At 36.0% G+C, this 15,254-nt stretch overlaps 1 protein-coding gene across 16 annotated transcripts in view; it reads left to right on the top strand.

Annotated features, from left to right (window-relative positions):
* The window catches only part of RAPGEF2 (Rap guanine nucleotide exchange factor 2), a 240,832-nt gene that overhangs the window by 167,470 nt on the left and 58,108 nt on the right, over positions 1–15,254 (top strand). For 8 of the 16 annotated variants that reach the window (XM_041738094.1, XM_041738095.1, XM_041738096.1 and 5 more), the window contains one exon: positions 13,501–13,566. The exons of the other annotated variants lie outside the window; for them this stretch is intronic. In XM_041738094.1, coding sequence (XP_041594028.1) covers positions 13,501–13,566 — 66 coding nt within the window. The remainder of the gene's footprint in view (positions 1–13,500; positions 13,567–15,254) is intronic. 16 annotated transcript variants of the gene reach the window in all.

The following is a 15,254-nucleotide window of genomic DNA, read 5'->3' as shown; positions in this document are numbered from 1 at the left end:
TGGGGCTCATAAATGCTGCTTTATTATAAGAACAATTTAAAGGCCGGGATGTGGGAGTTCTATACCTCTTAACTGTACATACTGCTTTTCGGTAAAAAAAAAAAAAAAAAAAACCTTTTGCTTTGTGAAAGATAATTTAATGCTAAGCATGTAAGAGGGACATGGTTATTTGCTTTCTTGTTGCTCTAAACACAGTGTTATATATATATTAAGTTACGATAATGTCTTCTTTTGCCTGGTTCTTTTCATCTTTTTTAAAATTCTGGGAAAAGAAGCTCTTAACAGCTTAAGCAAATTAATATTTGTTGTTTGTGACCCTTGTTCTCACAAAAACGTGCCTTTGATTAATAATGTACATAGAACTTATATATTTGTTTTTCTAATTTTACTACAGCTAATTTTGGGGAAAGTATTTATATAGAAGTTCAAACGATTTTTAAAATTAATTTTCAAATATATATTCTTTATTCATTTTCCAAAATTCAAAATTTGTATTTACTTCATGTCAAAATGACAAAGCCTGAGTGAAAACTTTTGTTATTCTTTCAGACATGTTATCTGCATGGTGTGAAGCTTCTAGGATTTAAAGCATGGTTTTTAATTTTTAATTCAGTTATTTGATAATGTGTGAACCAACCAGGATTTTAGTACTATTTTGATTATTGCAGTGGAATTCCTCATGTTTTGCCTTATTTTGTAAACATGAAGCTTTATCATAGAGAGATGAGTTTCCAAATCTAAAGAAAGATACGTTCTTGGAGAGCCAGGTTAATAATGACATCTGTCTGAAGATATGGAGAGGTTTCATTCTTCAAGAAAAAAAGCAGTAAGTAACATATATTAGTAGGGTCAGACATGACATTTTTGTGGTATGAAAACCAGAGAGAGGAAATCCTAAAGCCCTGACTTTAAAAAAAAAACAAAAACCAAAAAACAACCTTTCTTGTTCTTAAAAATTAGTGGTGTTATGTAACCACTTAAGAATTTAGCTGAAGCCTGATATTAAGTGACTCACATTCCTAGCTTCTTAATGATGCTTCTTTACTGTGAAATTCAAGCAGTTGCCAGATTTTTAAGTCATGAGTTCATTCTCCCCCCACCCCCAATTTGCATGCAATAAAAATTGACAATCTGTGCCAAAGAAGGTGTTAACACTGAAATTCTTATATGCTAAAAGCAACATATTTTATGTTAGGCTGTTTCTCAGTGAAATCATCCATATTTCAATTTAAGAAAAGTGACCAACTTTAGGCTAAAGTTTCTTTACTGAAAAGTAGTAAAACAGCTCCTAAATCTGGCTTTATTGGATCTTTCTCCTAATTCCCTTTGCCCCTCTGCCAGAAAAGCCATCGCTCTTTCAGAGTTGTTTTCCCCAGATCAACCAAGGAAGGTACCTGCTTTCTTCTAACACAATAATATACTAACCATGTCAACTAAACATGCTCTCAGGTAAGCCAAGGGTTTTCTTGTTTCACCACTCACTGACTTAAAGGGAGATTCTTATATAATAAGCTTGTACAAATAAAGCTGAAGAACCCTTAAGACTTGTGAAATTGAACACTTCAAGAATTTTTTTTAAAGGTACCTGGTGACTGGGGAGGATTTAGGTTGGACATATGAAGGATGGTGTTAATCCTTGCTCCCCCATTCCCACTCCACCACCACGCGCACACACACACAGACACAATCGAGCAGGTCATCTGCTCTGAGATAAGCAAAGCAGTGTCCTCATGAGGATATGCAGTATCTGACTTGTCAGATATTCATTCAAATCGATGTCCCCTCCCCCTTTTCCTGAATTAAAGATGATTAAATCATTTTTTGTTATTGTTGTTCCATTCACGTCAGAATCTCTCACAATTTTGAAGCACAGTTAAGTGGAATGTATAGAATTCTTGGCAATTGTGTATTTTTCACTTTTCCCCTCCTTTCACCACTTAAGTCGGTTACTCACTTGGGAATAAAGATGTCGTAATTCACTCCCGCTGCGGTGACCTAAAATTATTTTCACCTCCTTTACTTTTCATTTCTTATTCCCCAGTTTTCCACAGTTGGTAGAATGCATTAGAATAAGCCTTGTTTGGTTATATATGAAGATAGGCATCTATCTAGTTTGATATGAAGATATCTAGTTTGTAAGCGACGGAGAATAACATGTCACACCATGGCCTTCAAGGAAAGAGGATACACAAAGGAAATCAGAGATTGTATCTGATTTGCTTAATGTGTTTTGTTATTGGTATCTTGGTTACTATTTAGTTTTTCTTGATTCTGATCTTTAAATGAGTTCTCTTAAGATGTAAAAGAAAGGATATTTCTATCTCAGGAGGTCTGTTAATCCTGAAAGCATTTAAAGAACAAACTTTACTTACAAAGGCTCATTAATTCAAATGACAAACATCTAGTTCATATCTCAACTGAACTTTTATTAGGTTTATACATATGGAGGAGGCACTACGTATTTTGCAAGTTCTTTAAAAGATTCTATGAATAAAATTCTAAATGTTTAAGGTAACTTTACTTTAAAATATAAATGAATTCCTATTTTTCATTCCTGTGGGCTACTTTTTAAATTTTTTGCTAGTGTGTATCTTACACTTTTATGTTAATGGCTTAGATCAAAAGGGAAAGAAAATGGGACCTTGTATCTCTTGTTACCCTACCTGTTTATTGATTTCAAGAATCTTTATCCTATCGCAGTCAAAATATCCTCTTCCTCACCCTTATAATTATCTTGATCATTTGTTATTTATATATGTATTAACATGTAAACACTTAATGAGCAGCTAAAAAGTTTTACAAAATTTTGCCCCCAAAACCAGAAACCCATTTGTTGATTATAATAAAATTCAAGACTATGTATTCAATTACCCACTGGATATATTGATGTAGATGTGTCAACTCAGATTTGACATGGCCAAAATATAACCCCTGAATGCTCTCCCAACCACCACCAAAAAAAAACCTAACCAACCAACTAATCAAGTAGGCAACAAACGCCTGTGGCTCTCCAGTTTTCCTCAGCTCATCATCTTTGGCATTACCGTCTATTAAGACATTGAAGCCCTAACACTACAAATTACCTTTGGTTCTTCACATTGCCCCAAACTCATTATTCTTCATAAAATCCTGCCTTTTCTACCTTTTAATCATGAAGTCATGTTTTTACTCTCCTCCATTACTGTTCCAGTTGACTCCCACTGTTGCGTTTGAGTCTTGCCATTTTCATAGATAGATGCCTGATTTATCTTATAAACTATGAACCAGATCATGTCATTTCTCTTAAAACTCTTTAGTAACTCCCTATTGCACCTGGAATAAAATCTATACTCCCTACAAAGCTGTGTATGAGCCAGCTGAGGCTTGCTCTGCTTCTCTCATCTTGTTCTACTTTCCTTATCTTCTCCACTTCAGCTGCCTTGATCTTCCTTTTGTTCATTTAACAGACCAAGCCATAGAGTCTTTCCGCTAGTTGTTTCTTTTGCCTGAATTCCATTTCCTGTGATCTTAATGTGGCCGCTCCTTGACTCTCAGATCTCGGCCATTTTATAAGTATTTATCAATTGTATAAGAGATTAATTAACAAGAAGTACAAAAATGCAGATATAGGCAAATGTTATTAATTTCAGAATCAGTGGATAATTATTTTACCTTGGGAAGATTTTTTTTTTTTCCCCATGGCTGGATAAACTTAAATGAAACTGAATAGGGTATAAAGACCGAAGACAGTAATGAGCCAGCATACATTAACCCCCCCCCCCCCAGTATTTATATTAGCAATACTAGTGATAAATAAAGATTAACATTGTTAACTCTGAGAATTTTGTTATACTAAATCATGTAGTTTAACATTTATGCAAAATATGGACATAAATATTCACCTAAGCAGCAAAAAATTTCTGATATAAACTATTTAGGAATTCTGGATGATAAGAAGTTTGAAACATACTATTCATAAGCAATATTAATATGGATTATATTGAAGATTAAACTTTTGAAGGACTTCAGTATAATTCAATGCCAAAAACCAGGTAAAAGGTACTTGCTTGTGTCCTTACATGTAACAACTTCAACCATCTAGCATTATGAAAATCATAATTTTCTGAGAGCAGTCATTTTTTTAAAGATACATATATCATAGAATTGAGATTAAAATTAATCGTGCATCATTTTTGGTTTATACAAACATAATACATCATTAATAATGAATTCCGAGTTACTTTTTCCTTTTAGTATTTTTGCATGCTTTAGAATATTTGTTTTAAAATATTAATGTTACAGTTTTATATTATAGAAAATTTGAAAACTATTCAAATTATTTTTTTTCTATATTGCATAAAAGTATGATCTGGATTCTAGTGTTAGCAGTGCCATGCTAATTCACCTTCTTGGTTGTCAGTTCCCACAACTATGAAATGAGATTATGTTAAATGAACCCTTAAAATCTCCCCAGGTCTGTCACTGTACTTTGATACACAACCTTGCATTTATATAATGCTTTATATTACTAGAATTCTTTCACATTCTTTTATTCTCACAGCTCTCTTGTGAGGTGGGCAGGACAGACCTTGTTATGTCTGTTCTACACTGGTAAGGAAATTGAGTTTCAAAGAATTTAAGTGATTTTCTTGAATCACACAGACAGCTTGGAACTAGCCATGTATTCTTTCTATAGTATCATATGATAAACTATGACCTCCTAATGTGAATCTCTGGTTAGGTGCTTTGTTAAAATAAGTATTCATTTTATTAGGATATTTAATAAATTATTACTGCAATAACTTGAATATTTTTTACAATCTGATTCCTGTTCCTTGGAAATCTGTTCAGGCACCCACATAACTTATAGAAGGTCAGAACTAATTACTAAAGTATTGTAGCAACCAGTGGCACATAACTCACTCATTGCCTTTATGGTACTTTAGATAGATTTTTATCTTTTAAAGAAGTTAAACAGTTGATTACAGAGACCCCTTCCAAGTATCATCAAGTGAGGTGTCAAAAGGCCATTTTTTGTTTGCCACCACCTAGGTGGCATGCCTCACTGTGTCCTGAATTGTCTCTCCACTTCCATTCCAACCTCTTATAACCCAGTCTCCCTCCACCACCCTACCAGGATGATCTTACGAAACATAACTGGATCTTGTTAATTGCCTATTTACAAATCCCAGCGTCTTCCCATTGGCCTTAAAAAGCCCACTTGTTAGAAGGAATAATTCCTTCTCTTTTGACCTCATTTGTCCCACTCTCCTCCCTCAAGCAATCTCACTTTCTCCCATCCAGTCACTGTAGACTTCTGTTTCTTGAACATTTACATGCTCTTCCCACCTTACAGCCTCTGGCCTTCATGTCTCCTCCACCAGTAAAGCTCTCCCCCATCCTTATTGGGCTTGATCCTTTGTGTTCGTTCATTCATCATTCATTCATTCATCACTCATCTCAAATGTCATTTTCTCAGAGCATCCTTTCCAGGTTGTCCAATCTAAAATAGTCCCCTGAACATAAAATAAAAAATAAAATAGCCTCCCTGTTCCCAACCAGTACCATCCATTACATCACCCTACTTTTTTAGTATTCTCTTATGGTACTTGCTGATCTCTAAAATCGTTTTGTTTATTGTTACTTTCCTTGCTGTTCCACCCTCAAGCCCCTCCTACCTCTAGAAATGTATATTCTAGGGAGCAGGGTCTTTGCCAATCCCAGTCATTGCCATATAACTAGGTCCAATAGCAATGCCTGGTTCATTGAAGCAAGTCAGTAAATACTTGCAAAATAACTGAGTAATGAATGAGCCTCACGATTCTAAAGTAGAGTTCCAACACTCTTCATCTGCCAGGCTCCTCTTTTGGAATCTATACAGATAGAAAGTCAAAATTTTTTTAGCCCTGAAGCTTTTGTCCTTAACTTTTTTGTCCCAACTTCTAGGAAATCCAAACTAAATATATTGCTTAACTAGTTACTGTCCACCTAGGCTTAGTCTAATTCCATCCCTCTTCTGTTCCTCGTCTTCTTGTTTTATTCTGGTGATCCAACATAGAATCGCTGGTAGTAAGGGGTGACTGTGGAATTGGGAAGGGAGAGAATGTTGGCAACAGACGGTCCTGGTTCAGTGTCTCAGCCACAGTGTCTTCAGCTCTCCACCAGGGTTAACAGTTTGGCAATTCGCGCATGTGTTAAGTACTGATTGTAGTAGTTTAGGCACTTGGAAGCAAGGAAAAGAGTAATGACAACAGCAGACTTGTTCCCTTTTGAATTCACCTAGAGAATTAGGTCAGCAGCTATTGTAAAGAATGGTTAAGTTCTATGGCAGGTGACATTCTCGGTGTCACAGGAGCATCTTAGAAGAACTTCTCACCTCCACGAAGGAGAGTGCAGAGAATTAGGCAGCCTGGGAGTGAGTGTTCTTCTAGGAGGAGGGAACAGTGAAGACCCAAGAGAAAGATACAGAGTCTGCCTCTTGAATGTTCGTAAGGAGCTTTAGAGATCTAGTACAGAGAGACTCAGGGGCACCCTAGAAGCTAGTGGGGGCCATGATTCAGGGTGTGAACACTTTCCTGAAGGTGAAGGAAGTCCACTAGAAGATTTGTGGCAGGGGATTGGCAAGATCAGGTGTGTATTTTTCTGTTGTCTTGTAAAAGTTTACTCTGGCTGCAACATGGAGAAGAGATGGAAAGTGGGGGGAGACGACTTGCGAGCAGCAGAACAGTGGTGGTGTGGGGGCATTCGAGGGAAGTGGGATGGTATTTGTATTTTATATATTTATTTAAGTAATCTCTATACCCAACATGGGCTCAAACTCATGACCCCAAAATCAAGAGGCACATGCTCTTCCAGCTGAGCTGCCTAAGTGCCCCTGGGATAGTATTTGTAGCTTGCCTGTCACGGTGTTGTCACTGGGAGCCTGGCTCATTTTCTAAGTTCATGTTCTTGCTGAAGGTGAATTGCGGCTATGTAACTTCCAGATTATGAAAAGTTAAACTGTTTATATCTAAAGACATTTTCAGTTTATTAAGAGCTTGTATGTGTGTGCGTACATGCATACACACATGCGCTGACATCACAGATGATCTTAACGCAGTCTTAAGATTCCCTAAGTGTACCTCAATTAATGCTCTTCTATTTTCCTGATTTAAACTTGGGATAATAAATTAATAGGCATACACATACACGCTTAACAGGAAAGTTCAGAGAAAGTAATTGAAGTTTGAGGAAAGTAAAAGCTTAATGGACTGATATAGTACTAACTGTTGGTGTTAATTTAGGAAGAATGTGCTTTCTAAGAGAGTCGCTCAATTGATTATGTAAATAAATCTTTGCAGATGACTGAGAAGGTCATGAAAAATGGTGGAGCATTGACAGAAGTGAGGGTATTAGGAAGGAGTCTCCTTATGAGGTAATGTGTGTTTCACTGTGTCTTAGTAATTCGAACTATTCATCTGATGCTATGGTGTCTAAGGTTTACTAGTCCAAACAAAGGGGGAAAAAAAGGAAGGATGAAGGAGAAAGAAAAATCTGTTCAACTCCTTGCAATTTATGCAGTATGTGTTTCTGCTGACCCTGGGCAATGAGTAATGCACCACGAATTAGTCAGTTCTCCCATAATGCCCTCCAGACAGAGCTAAAGCAATGAAATTATCTGGTGTGCCAGGGTTGACACATAGAGCCCTTGACAATAAACATTAAATTAAATGTCTTGGCATGGAAGTCCTTGGAAATAAATGCTGAAATGAATATCTTTATCTTTTGAAGTAAAAGAGAAAAAGTGATACACTAGACACATAAAATTAATACCTACTATTTTTGTTAGTAACTTAAGAGGGATAACATGTAATTATTTTTTGATTTAAAGATTATTGTCTAGCTGAGTTGTAATACTCATCACTAGCAAAGTAGCAGTTGTGGTGGTAGTATTTGAATGAAATCTTGAAATGAACCAGTAGAGGTAGGATCCTAGATGTCAATTAAAATCAAAGTACTTTCCTGTGTGTGTGTGTACATGTGTGTCTCACATTACTGGGGTGGGATTTTTCAGTAAATTAAGTTATATAGCCAGTGTACCCATAAAGGATAACTTAGAATAGACACAGCTTCACAGTTGAGTCACATTACCTGTGGTGTATCCATCAAGATGAGCTACGATGCTCTTGTTTCCTGACGGCCTCTTGACACAAGCTGTAATAAACATCTTTTTCTGTTTAAGTCATGTGAAATTCTCATAAATATTTATCAAAAAAGTAATATATATTCACATTAGAAACTTTAGAAAAATGTTTTAAATTCATGATGTGTACATTGTGAGTGCTCAGAACCCTCCAGTGGTTTCCATGTCGCTCAGGATAAAATCCAAAATCATTATCATAGCTTTCCTACACGGTTTCAGCCTAGAATATCTCTCTGTACTAATTCCCTCTGGTCTTCTCAGAGCTTTTACTAACCTTTTGTCTATTCCTCAAACATACGAAGGCCACCCCTGCCTTTGCGTTTTGCTCTCGAAGTCCTTGTATGTGAAATGCCTGTTTCCCCGTTGTGTATCTACAGGGTTCAGGCATTTGCTCCATCAAGGTCTTTGTTATCTTAGCAGTGAGACCTTCCATCCTCTACCTTCTGTATCCTACTTTATTAGTTTTCAATTTACTTAACTCTGATTGGTATATTCTTACGTGTTTGATGGTCATTCCCCTGACCTCAGTTTCCTACTACCACACACAAACGCCAGGATTTAAAGTCTATGGAATCGAGGGTTTTTGAGGCTATCTGAGCTTCTTCCTAGGGAAATAAAAGTGCGTTCTTATTTTTCAAAGATTACAACATAAATTTTAATAGAACTATTTTTTTTCTCAAGCAGTCAATCTGTTCAGTGAATCTTTGAGTACTCAAATCAGTTGACTATAAGTAAGTGGGTTCTAGGCTTAATTTTCCATCTAACTTAGCAGTATTTTTTGAGGACAAGTATATTTCCATCATATATATGTGTGTGTGTGTGTGTATACACACACACACACACACACACACACACATATATATGGGTTCTCAATAAATGTGTTTGAATAGGTAGAGGAACTCTAATGTCTATTTTATCCAAATTAGACATAGTACTGTGTGGTCAAGATATTATCAGAGCCCTACTTACTTCTTCTTAAGCAATTTAGAATTTCATTGTGAAACATTTTTCACAAATAGATCTCACTTTGTGTTTGTATGAGTTATGATATTTATTTGTTAAGACAGTGTATTTATAGGAGTTATTTATTTGAGCTAATGATAATGTATTTATGAGTTTAAGATAATGCTGTCCATTGTACCAAACAAAACATACTGGTTCAAACACAGTAGAAGTTTATTTCTCTTTTGCATAAAATCTAAAGCAAGTACTCTTGATTACTTAGTGGTTGGTTCCCTTCTAAGCAGTGTTTCAAGGATCCAGTCCCTCTGTTTTTGGCTCAGTCATCTAACCTTCAAAACCAAGCTTCTGTTGTCTTCCAGCAGAGACTATTTTGCTGCAAGGGAAGAGGTCATGACAGGTCTTAAGGCAGATTTTTATAAGTGAGGTGTGGAAATGGCATATGTCACTGGTGTTTGTCAGCTTGAACTCACTTGTGTGGGCACATACATCACTATAAGGGAGGTTCGGAAATGTCTAGCTCTGTTTCCCAGAACAGAGGATACCAATAAATAACTAGCCAATCTCTGACACTTTATGTTATTTTGTTATATAGAAACCTTAGTACTATTGCACTTGGACGTATGGTAGCTTTTATGATCTTTAAGGAGTTAAAGATTACTTGTAGGTTAAAGTTTTTAATTCTGTGTGAGATTTTCTCCCCAAACCAACTGTTTATTTTTGTTCAAAAAGAAGGCAGCTTAGGGTTCTCCATAGATCCCCCTAGGAATCTTTTTTCCTTGACTTTAACCACTCATTTCCCTAACTCCATACTCCCTTGAGCGTTTTTACAGCTGGGATAACTAAGCATGATCCCTTTGGAGCTCATCAGAGTTGTTGTCTAATTGGTCACAGAAGTTGGTTTCTGGTATTACCAGCAACTTCTCTACCTCTCCAGAGACTGCTACTTCCATAGCACCAGTCCCACTTGGTCCTGGAAAACAAGAGACCGAGGACTCAAGTTTTAGCAACTGCAGGAAACTGGCAGTTTTACCACATGGATAATCACAAATTTTGCTTAAAATTGTCTTTATCGGGCTGTTTTTCACATTAGAAAATAAAGCTAGTCTTAAGTTAGTGTACAGTTCCTTTAAGGTGTTTACTGTTTACATAAGGGAGAAGACAGGAGCAAAGATTGGGTTAGAATATTGCGCCATAGCGATTTGGCGCCTGCCTTTGGCCCAGGGCGCGATCCTGGAGACCGGGGATCGAATCCCACGTCGGGCTCCCAGTGCATGGAGCCTGCTTCTCCCTCTGCCTATGTCTCTGCCTCTCTCTCTGTCTCTCTGTGACTATCATAAATTAAAAAGAATAAAATAAAATAAAAATAATTTTAAAAAAAGAATATTGCGCCAAATAACAAATATCTAGAGACAGGGTACCCTGGGCAGAGATTTTAGAGCCTCTTACCTGAGGGCTTTCAACAAGTCACTTGAGCTGTTTGCGCTTCTGTCTCTTCAGCAGCATCTGGGCTTTTTACAAATATTAGAACAAATTGGTGTCAAATATTGAGCTCCTTGCTTATTACATAGTACGTACCCACCCCCGCAATAATGGCAGTAATGGTTACTAACAGGAAAAGAAAATGCACAAAGGGGTTTGGGATTTAAATAGGTGGAATGGTACTCAGAAGATGATGTTTAAATAACCGGACTGAGAGCCAGAAGCTGCCATGTATTTTATTGACAATTTCTTGGACTGAGTCATCTAGGCATTTTTTTTTTAATTCCTTGGAGAAATGTGTGCTTTTCAGATGGGTGGTTATGGATGATTGCAAATAAATTGAAAAGAAGAACAGATTATATGTTGTGTCGGGGAATGGGGTGGGGAGATGGAGCGAGGATGGAGTGGCTATCTCTTAAACCATCATAAGACAATGTTTCTTAATAGGCAACAGGATATTTCATTTGCCATGTACCATGATAATTAATCAACTACCTCAGTATTTCTGTGGAAAACTATATAGACGGTTTTATTTTAGGTCCCAGATAAACATTTTCATTTTGAAAAATATACAGCTTTCTTTCACATGAGAAATTTTCATTGGTTCTGATATTAATATTATAGAACTGCTCTCACTATGCCAGGTGTCTTCCTTTAGGATGATGAAATTCATTGACTAATTCATAACTAACTCTGTGTATATGTGTGCATAATTTTTTTCTGATTATCAAATGTTAGGGAAATTATATACCAGGCAGAGTTCAGTTTCTGCCAAAAATAACTACCAGAAAAGGAATTGCTCTCCTCACATATTTTATGAGGTTCTCTCAATTTATTTTACTTTTAAAAACAATTAAAAATACTCTTCAATAAGGAACGTAATGCAGAAATGACCTCAACCAGTGCTAGCTTGGAATGCTTTCCCGCGTCACACCATGGAACTGGCATAAGGGAGTTAAAGAAGCTTTGCATTTAATGCAGGTTTAATAATGATTCCTGGATGTGTGATCTCAAAGTTGCAAGTACTGAATATTACCAAAATATTTTAAAGATGAGTTTATAACAAATAGTAAATGATTGTATAAAGAACCTGTAAGATGAATGACAAGTCAACTTCACTAATGTACATTATCACACAGATTCAAGAAAGTAATGTAACTCAAACAATTTATAGGGAACGAAAATTCTGCTAGGATGCAGATGTAATGTTTTAATGAATTGGTTTTATGAAAGAGTGAAAAATCATTGTAGGTTAGTATTTTTCTGTATGATTTTAAAATTTGCACAAGAAATTATATTAATAGGGCAGCCCTGGTGGCTCAGCAGTTTAGCGCCGCCTTTGGCCCAGGGTGTGATCCTGGGGACCTGGGATCAGGTCCTGCATTGGGCTCTCTGCATGGAGCCTGCTTCTCCCTCTGCCTGTGTCTCTGCCTCTGTCTCTCTCTGTCTCTTGTGAATGGATAAATAAAATCTTAAAAAAAAAAAGAAATTATATTAATAAATTGATATAAGCAACCCTTTGACCATTTCATCATTATCCATGGGAGTTTTCAAGTCAACTACTGAATTAATAAATACATTACACTTAAAGTTTAAGTATGTGTGCTCTGGAGACCCATACAGCCGGAATGTTTCTTTACCACCTTTTCACTATATGATCTTGGTACAAATCACTTAACTTTTCCATGTCTTAGTTTCTTCCTATTTAAAATGGTCATAGCCACACCTACTTCATAAGATACTTGTAAGGATTAAATGACCTAATACATCTTCAAGTGTTGGATCGGGGCCCAGCACAGAGGCACTGGTATCTGGTATACAAGTGTTCTTAGTATTGCTTTCTCTTTGAAAAACAGTGGGCATAGCCTTACATTTTGAAATATTTTGAAATATATGGTACATAAATTCTCATCATACTAGAGGATTCTACTTTTCTGTTTTGAAGGAAAGGTCATGTGGATTGCTTTCATTCAACATCTGGTAGAAAAGGCTTTCTAAAAGTATTTGCTTAAAAACATCAGTTTACTAGTTTTGGTTATTTATTTTCCTCAACAGATGATAATAAGTGTTCTATTTGTGTACAAATGATCACTATTTCATAAATGTAGGAATTAAATTTTAGATAGATTATAATTTGCCCAACTGTAGCCAACGAAGTTTATGATTCATTTATGTCACTAATCCCCAAAAATGTGAGGCTGGCCTTTCTGCCCTGGGGTAAGGGCTGGGTTACTACCATATTTCAGTAGGTAATTCTAACAAGTAAAGGCTTATTTTTGGGCAGAAAGTCATGTGAAATAGTCATGTGTATAAGTTTATCTTAATAGCAAGTCCTCTCTATTACAGCTTCCTCTAAAACATTGTTTTAATGTTTCAGTAACAAGAAATTCTTGAAAAATGCATGACTGAACTTGCACTTTGCTCCCCTGCAGTGGTGTTTCCATTCAGTCTGTCCTCTAGAGGCAGCATGCTCAGGATGGCAAGAGTATCATTGTGGTTAAAGCCATACCAGGTTTCAGCACGTGTGTCTGGGTCAAATATATGGAGGCTTCTGCAGTCAAATATCATAGACTACACACAAAAGCACAGACTCCCCAAGACATTACCACTTTGAGAGAATTCTTAGCTATGACAATTTGAATGTTTGTAAAAGAGAGAAATTGGACTATAAGCATATCATGATAATGAGGTTGTTTACTTCACAAAATTTAGTACAGTGTTCTAAGAGTGAGCTCCTCCATATAGACCTACGGTTTAATGTAATATATAGCCTTGGGGAATATGTATCATAAGTAAACTACTGTAATGGTAGTGGTAGGTATGACAGTGTTAAAAATTAAGTCAGGTTTTTTTTTTTCTTTTTTTTTTCATTGTACTTGAAAAACATCTGACCCAAGGTGATGGAGAACCTTGATTGGAAAAATGCCAGAGGGAATGACGAGGAAGAGAGAGGCATCAGTAAGGTAGATTTTGTAGTTCCCAATGATTAGTTCATTTAGTCATTGTGTTATATTCATCTGATGGAAGAAACTAAGGTACACAGAAGTTAATTAACTTGTTCAAAGTTGCTTGAGTTAGGAAGAGGTTGAACAGATGATAACTCTATATATGTTGACATGAAGCTTATATCTTTTGAACCTGGCAGGAACCTGGGAGAATGTTCTTGCAAATTATTTTTTTTTGTTCTTACAAACTATTAATTTTTGTTCCACCAGTAGACATAAAGCACAAATCCTTCTAGACCCACTTCTGTAAAACATAGTCATATTAACATTAAAAGTGTCTCCGTGTGTTTTAATGGGAAATATAATTAGATCTATTCATTATTAAATTATCTCATGACACCTTTGGGAAAACTTTCATGTTTATGAATAAAAGAAATTGTGTACTGTGCAAATATCTTTCTCTTTGTTGGAATATTGCTGGATGATGTAATCAAGAATAAGTATTGGATCTAGGCATATCATAAGGCAGTATAAGGGAAACAGAAATTACTTCTGATGAATAATATCTGGGAATCCAAACGTTTACTCTTTCTGGTGTTTTTAAAGAAATATTATGGAGAGATATAAAAGTCGATCATATTATAAAGTGGCCTTTAAAATGGTCTACTAAATAATATTTCTGCCTACTCAGTCTCAATGTAGAAACAGGTCAGAGAGTGTCAGGACTAGTAGTATCTGAATAAATCAGTAGTGAAAGTGTGTGTGTGTGTGTGTGTGTGTGTGTGTGTGTGTGTGTATACAGATGCAGAGGGGGTGAAAATATGAATTGCTTTTAAAACACAACTTGAATTCAAAAGTGGGTAAGGGAACGGTGTTTGTGGCTGGAACAGTAGAAATTCTGGATCTGGAAAGGACCTGTATCTTACACGGCATCCACATGTGGTAATTATAATAGCTAACACACTTCTATCGTGATTTCTCTGTGCTAGGCCCTACCCTAAATGCTTTATTCCGGCTCATTCATTTAATCCTCACAACACAGGTTTCCAATAAGTGATGAATGAGTAGAAAATATGAGAGATGTTATTTTCACTAACATCTCAGAGAAAGACCGGAAATGTGTCCAGTAACATACCAACTCTTCCTTGCAGAGCTTGAAAACATGATCATAAAGAACACTCACTAAACTCCAGTGATAGGAAGAAAACAATATTCATTTGGGTAAATTCTTAGGAATACATCTTAATATGAAGTTAGTTTAGGTCATTAAGTATGATAATTACGTTAGATAGTGTTACTCAAGGTAAACTGCCAGCGAAGATTATGTAGATCCCTACAATTACCCCAAACCTTGTGTGTTTTGTTGTAACTGTTTCTTGAAATAAATTCATTCTAAAGATTAGTTGGGAAATTTTTCAGTTAAATAAATTTCAAATGTTGGTGGCAGTATTTGTTTTTTGTTTTTTAACTCTTGGATTTCTCAGCAATCCTAAGCTAATAATAATGTATTGTGAAACATAAACTATTCCATTTCCATTACATGTCCAGTAATATACCTACTCTTCCTTGTAGAGCTTGAAAATGTGAGCATAAAGAAGTCTTTTGTGGGGAGAGAGGGAAAGAGAAGCTTCTACTACTTTATCACCACTTTAAGGAATTTTACCATTTCAACAAAGTATTTACTTCCTGATGTCAGAGATTCCAGG

Source organism: Vulpes lagopus, chromosome 23 (genome assembly GCF_018345385.1).
Source record: "Vulpes lagopus strain Blue_001 chromosome 23, ASM1834538v1, whole genome shotgun sequence".
Taxonomy (NCBI): domain Eukaryota; kingdom Metazoa; phylum Chordata; class Mammalia; order Carnivora; family Canidae; genus Vulpes; species Vulpes lagopus.
Note: the sequence above shows the minus strand (reverse complement) of the source record. Positions and strands in the feature narration are given on the sequence as shown.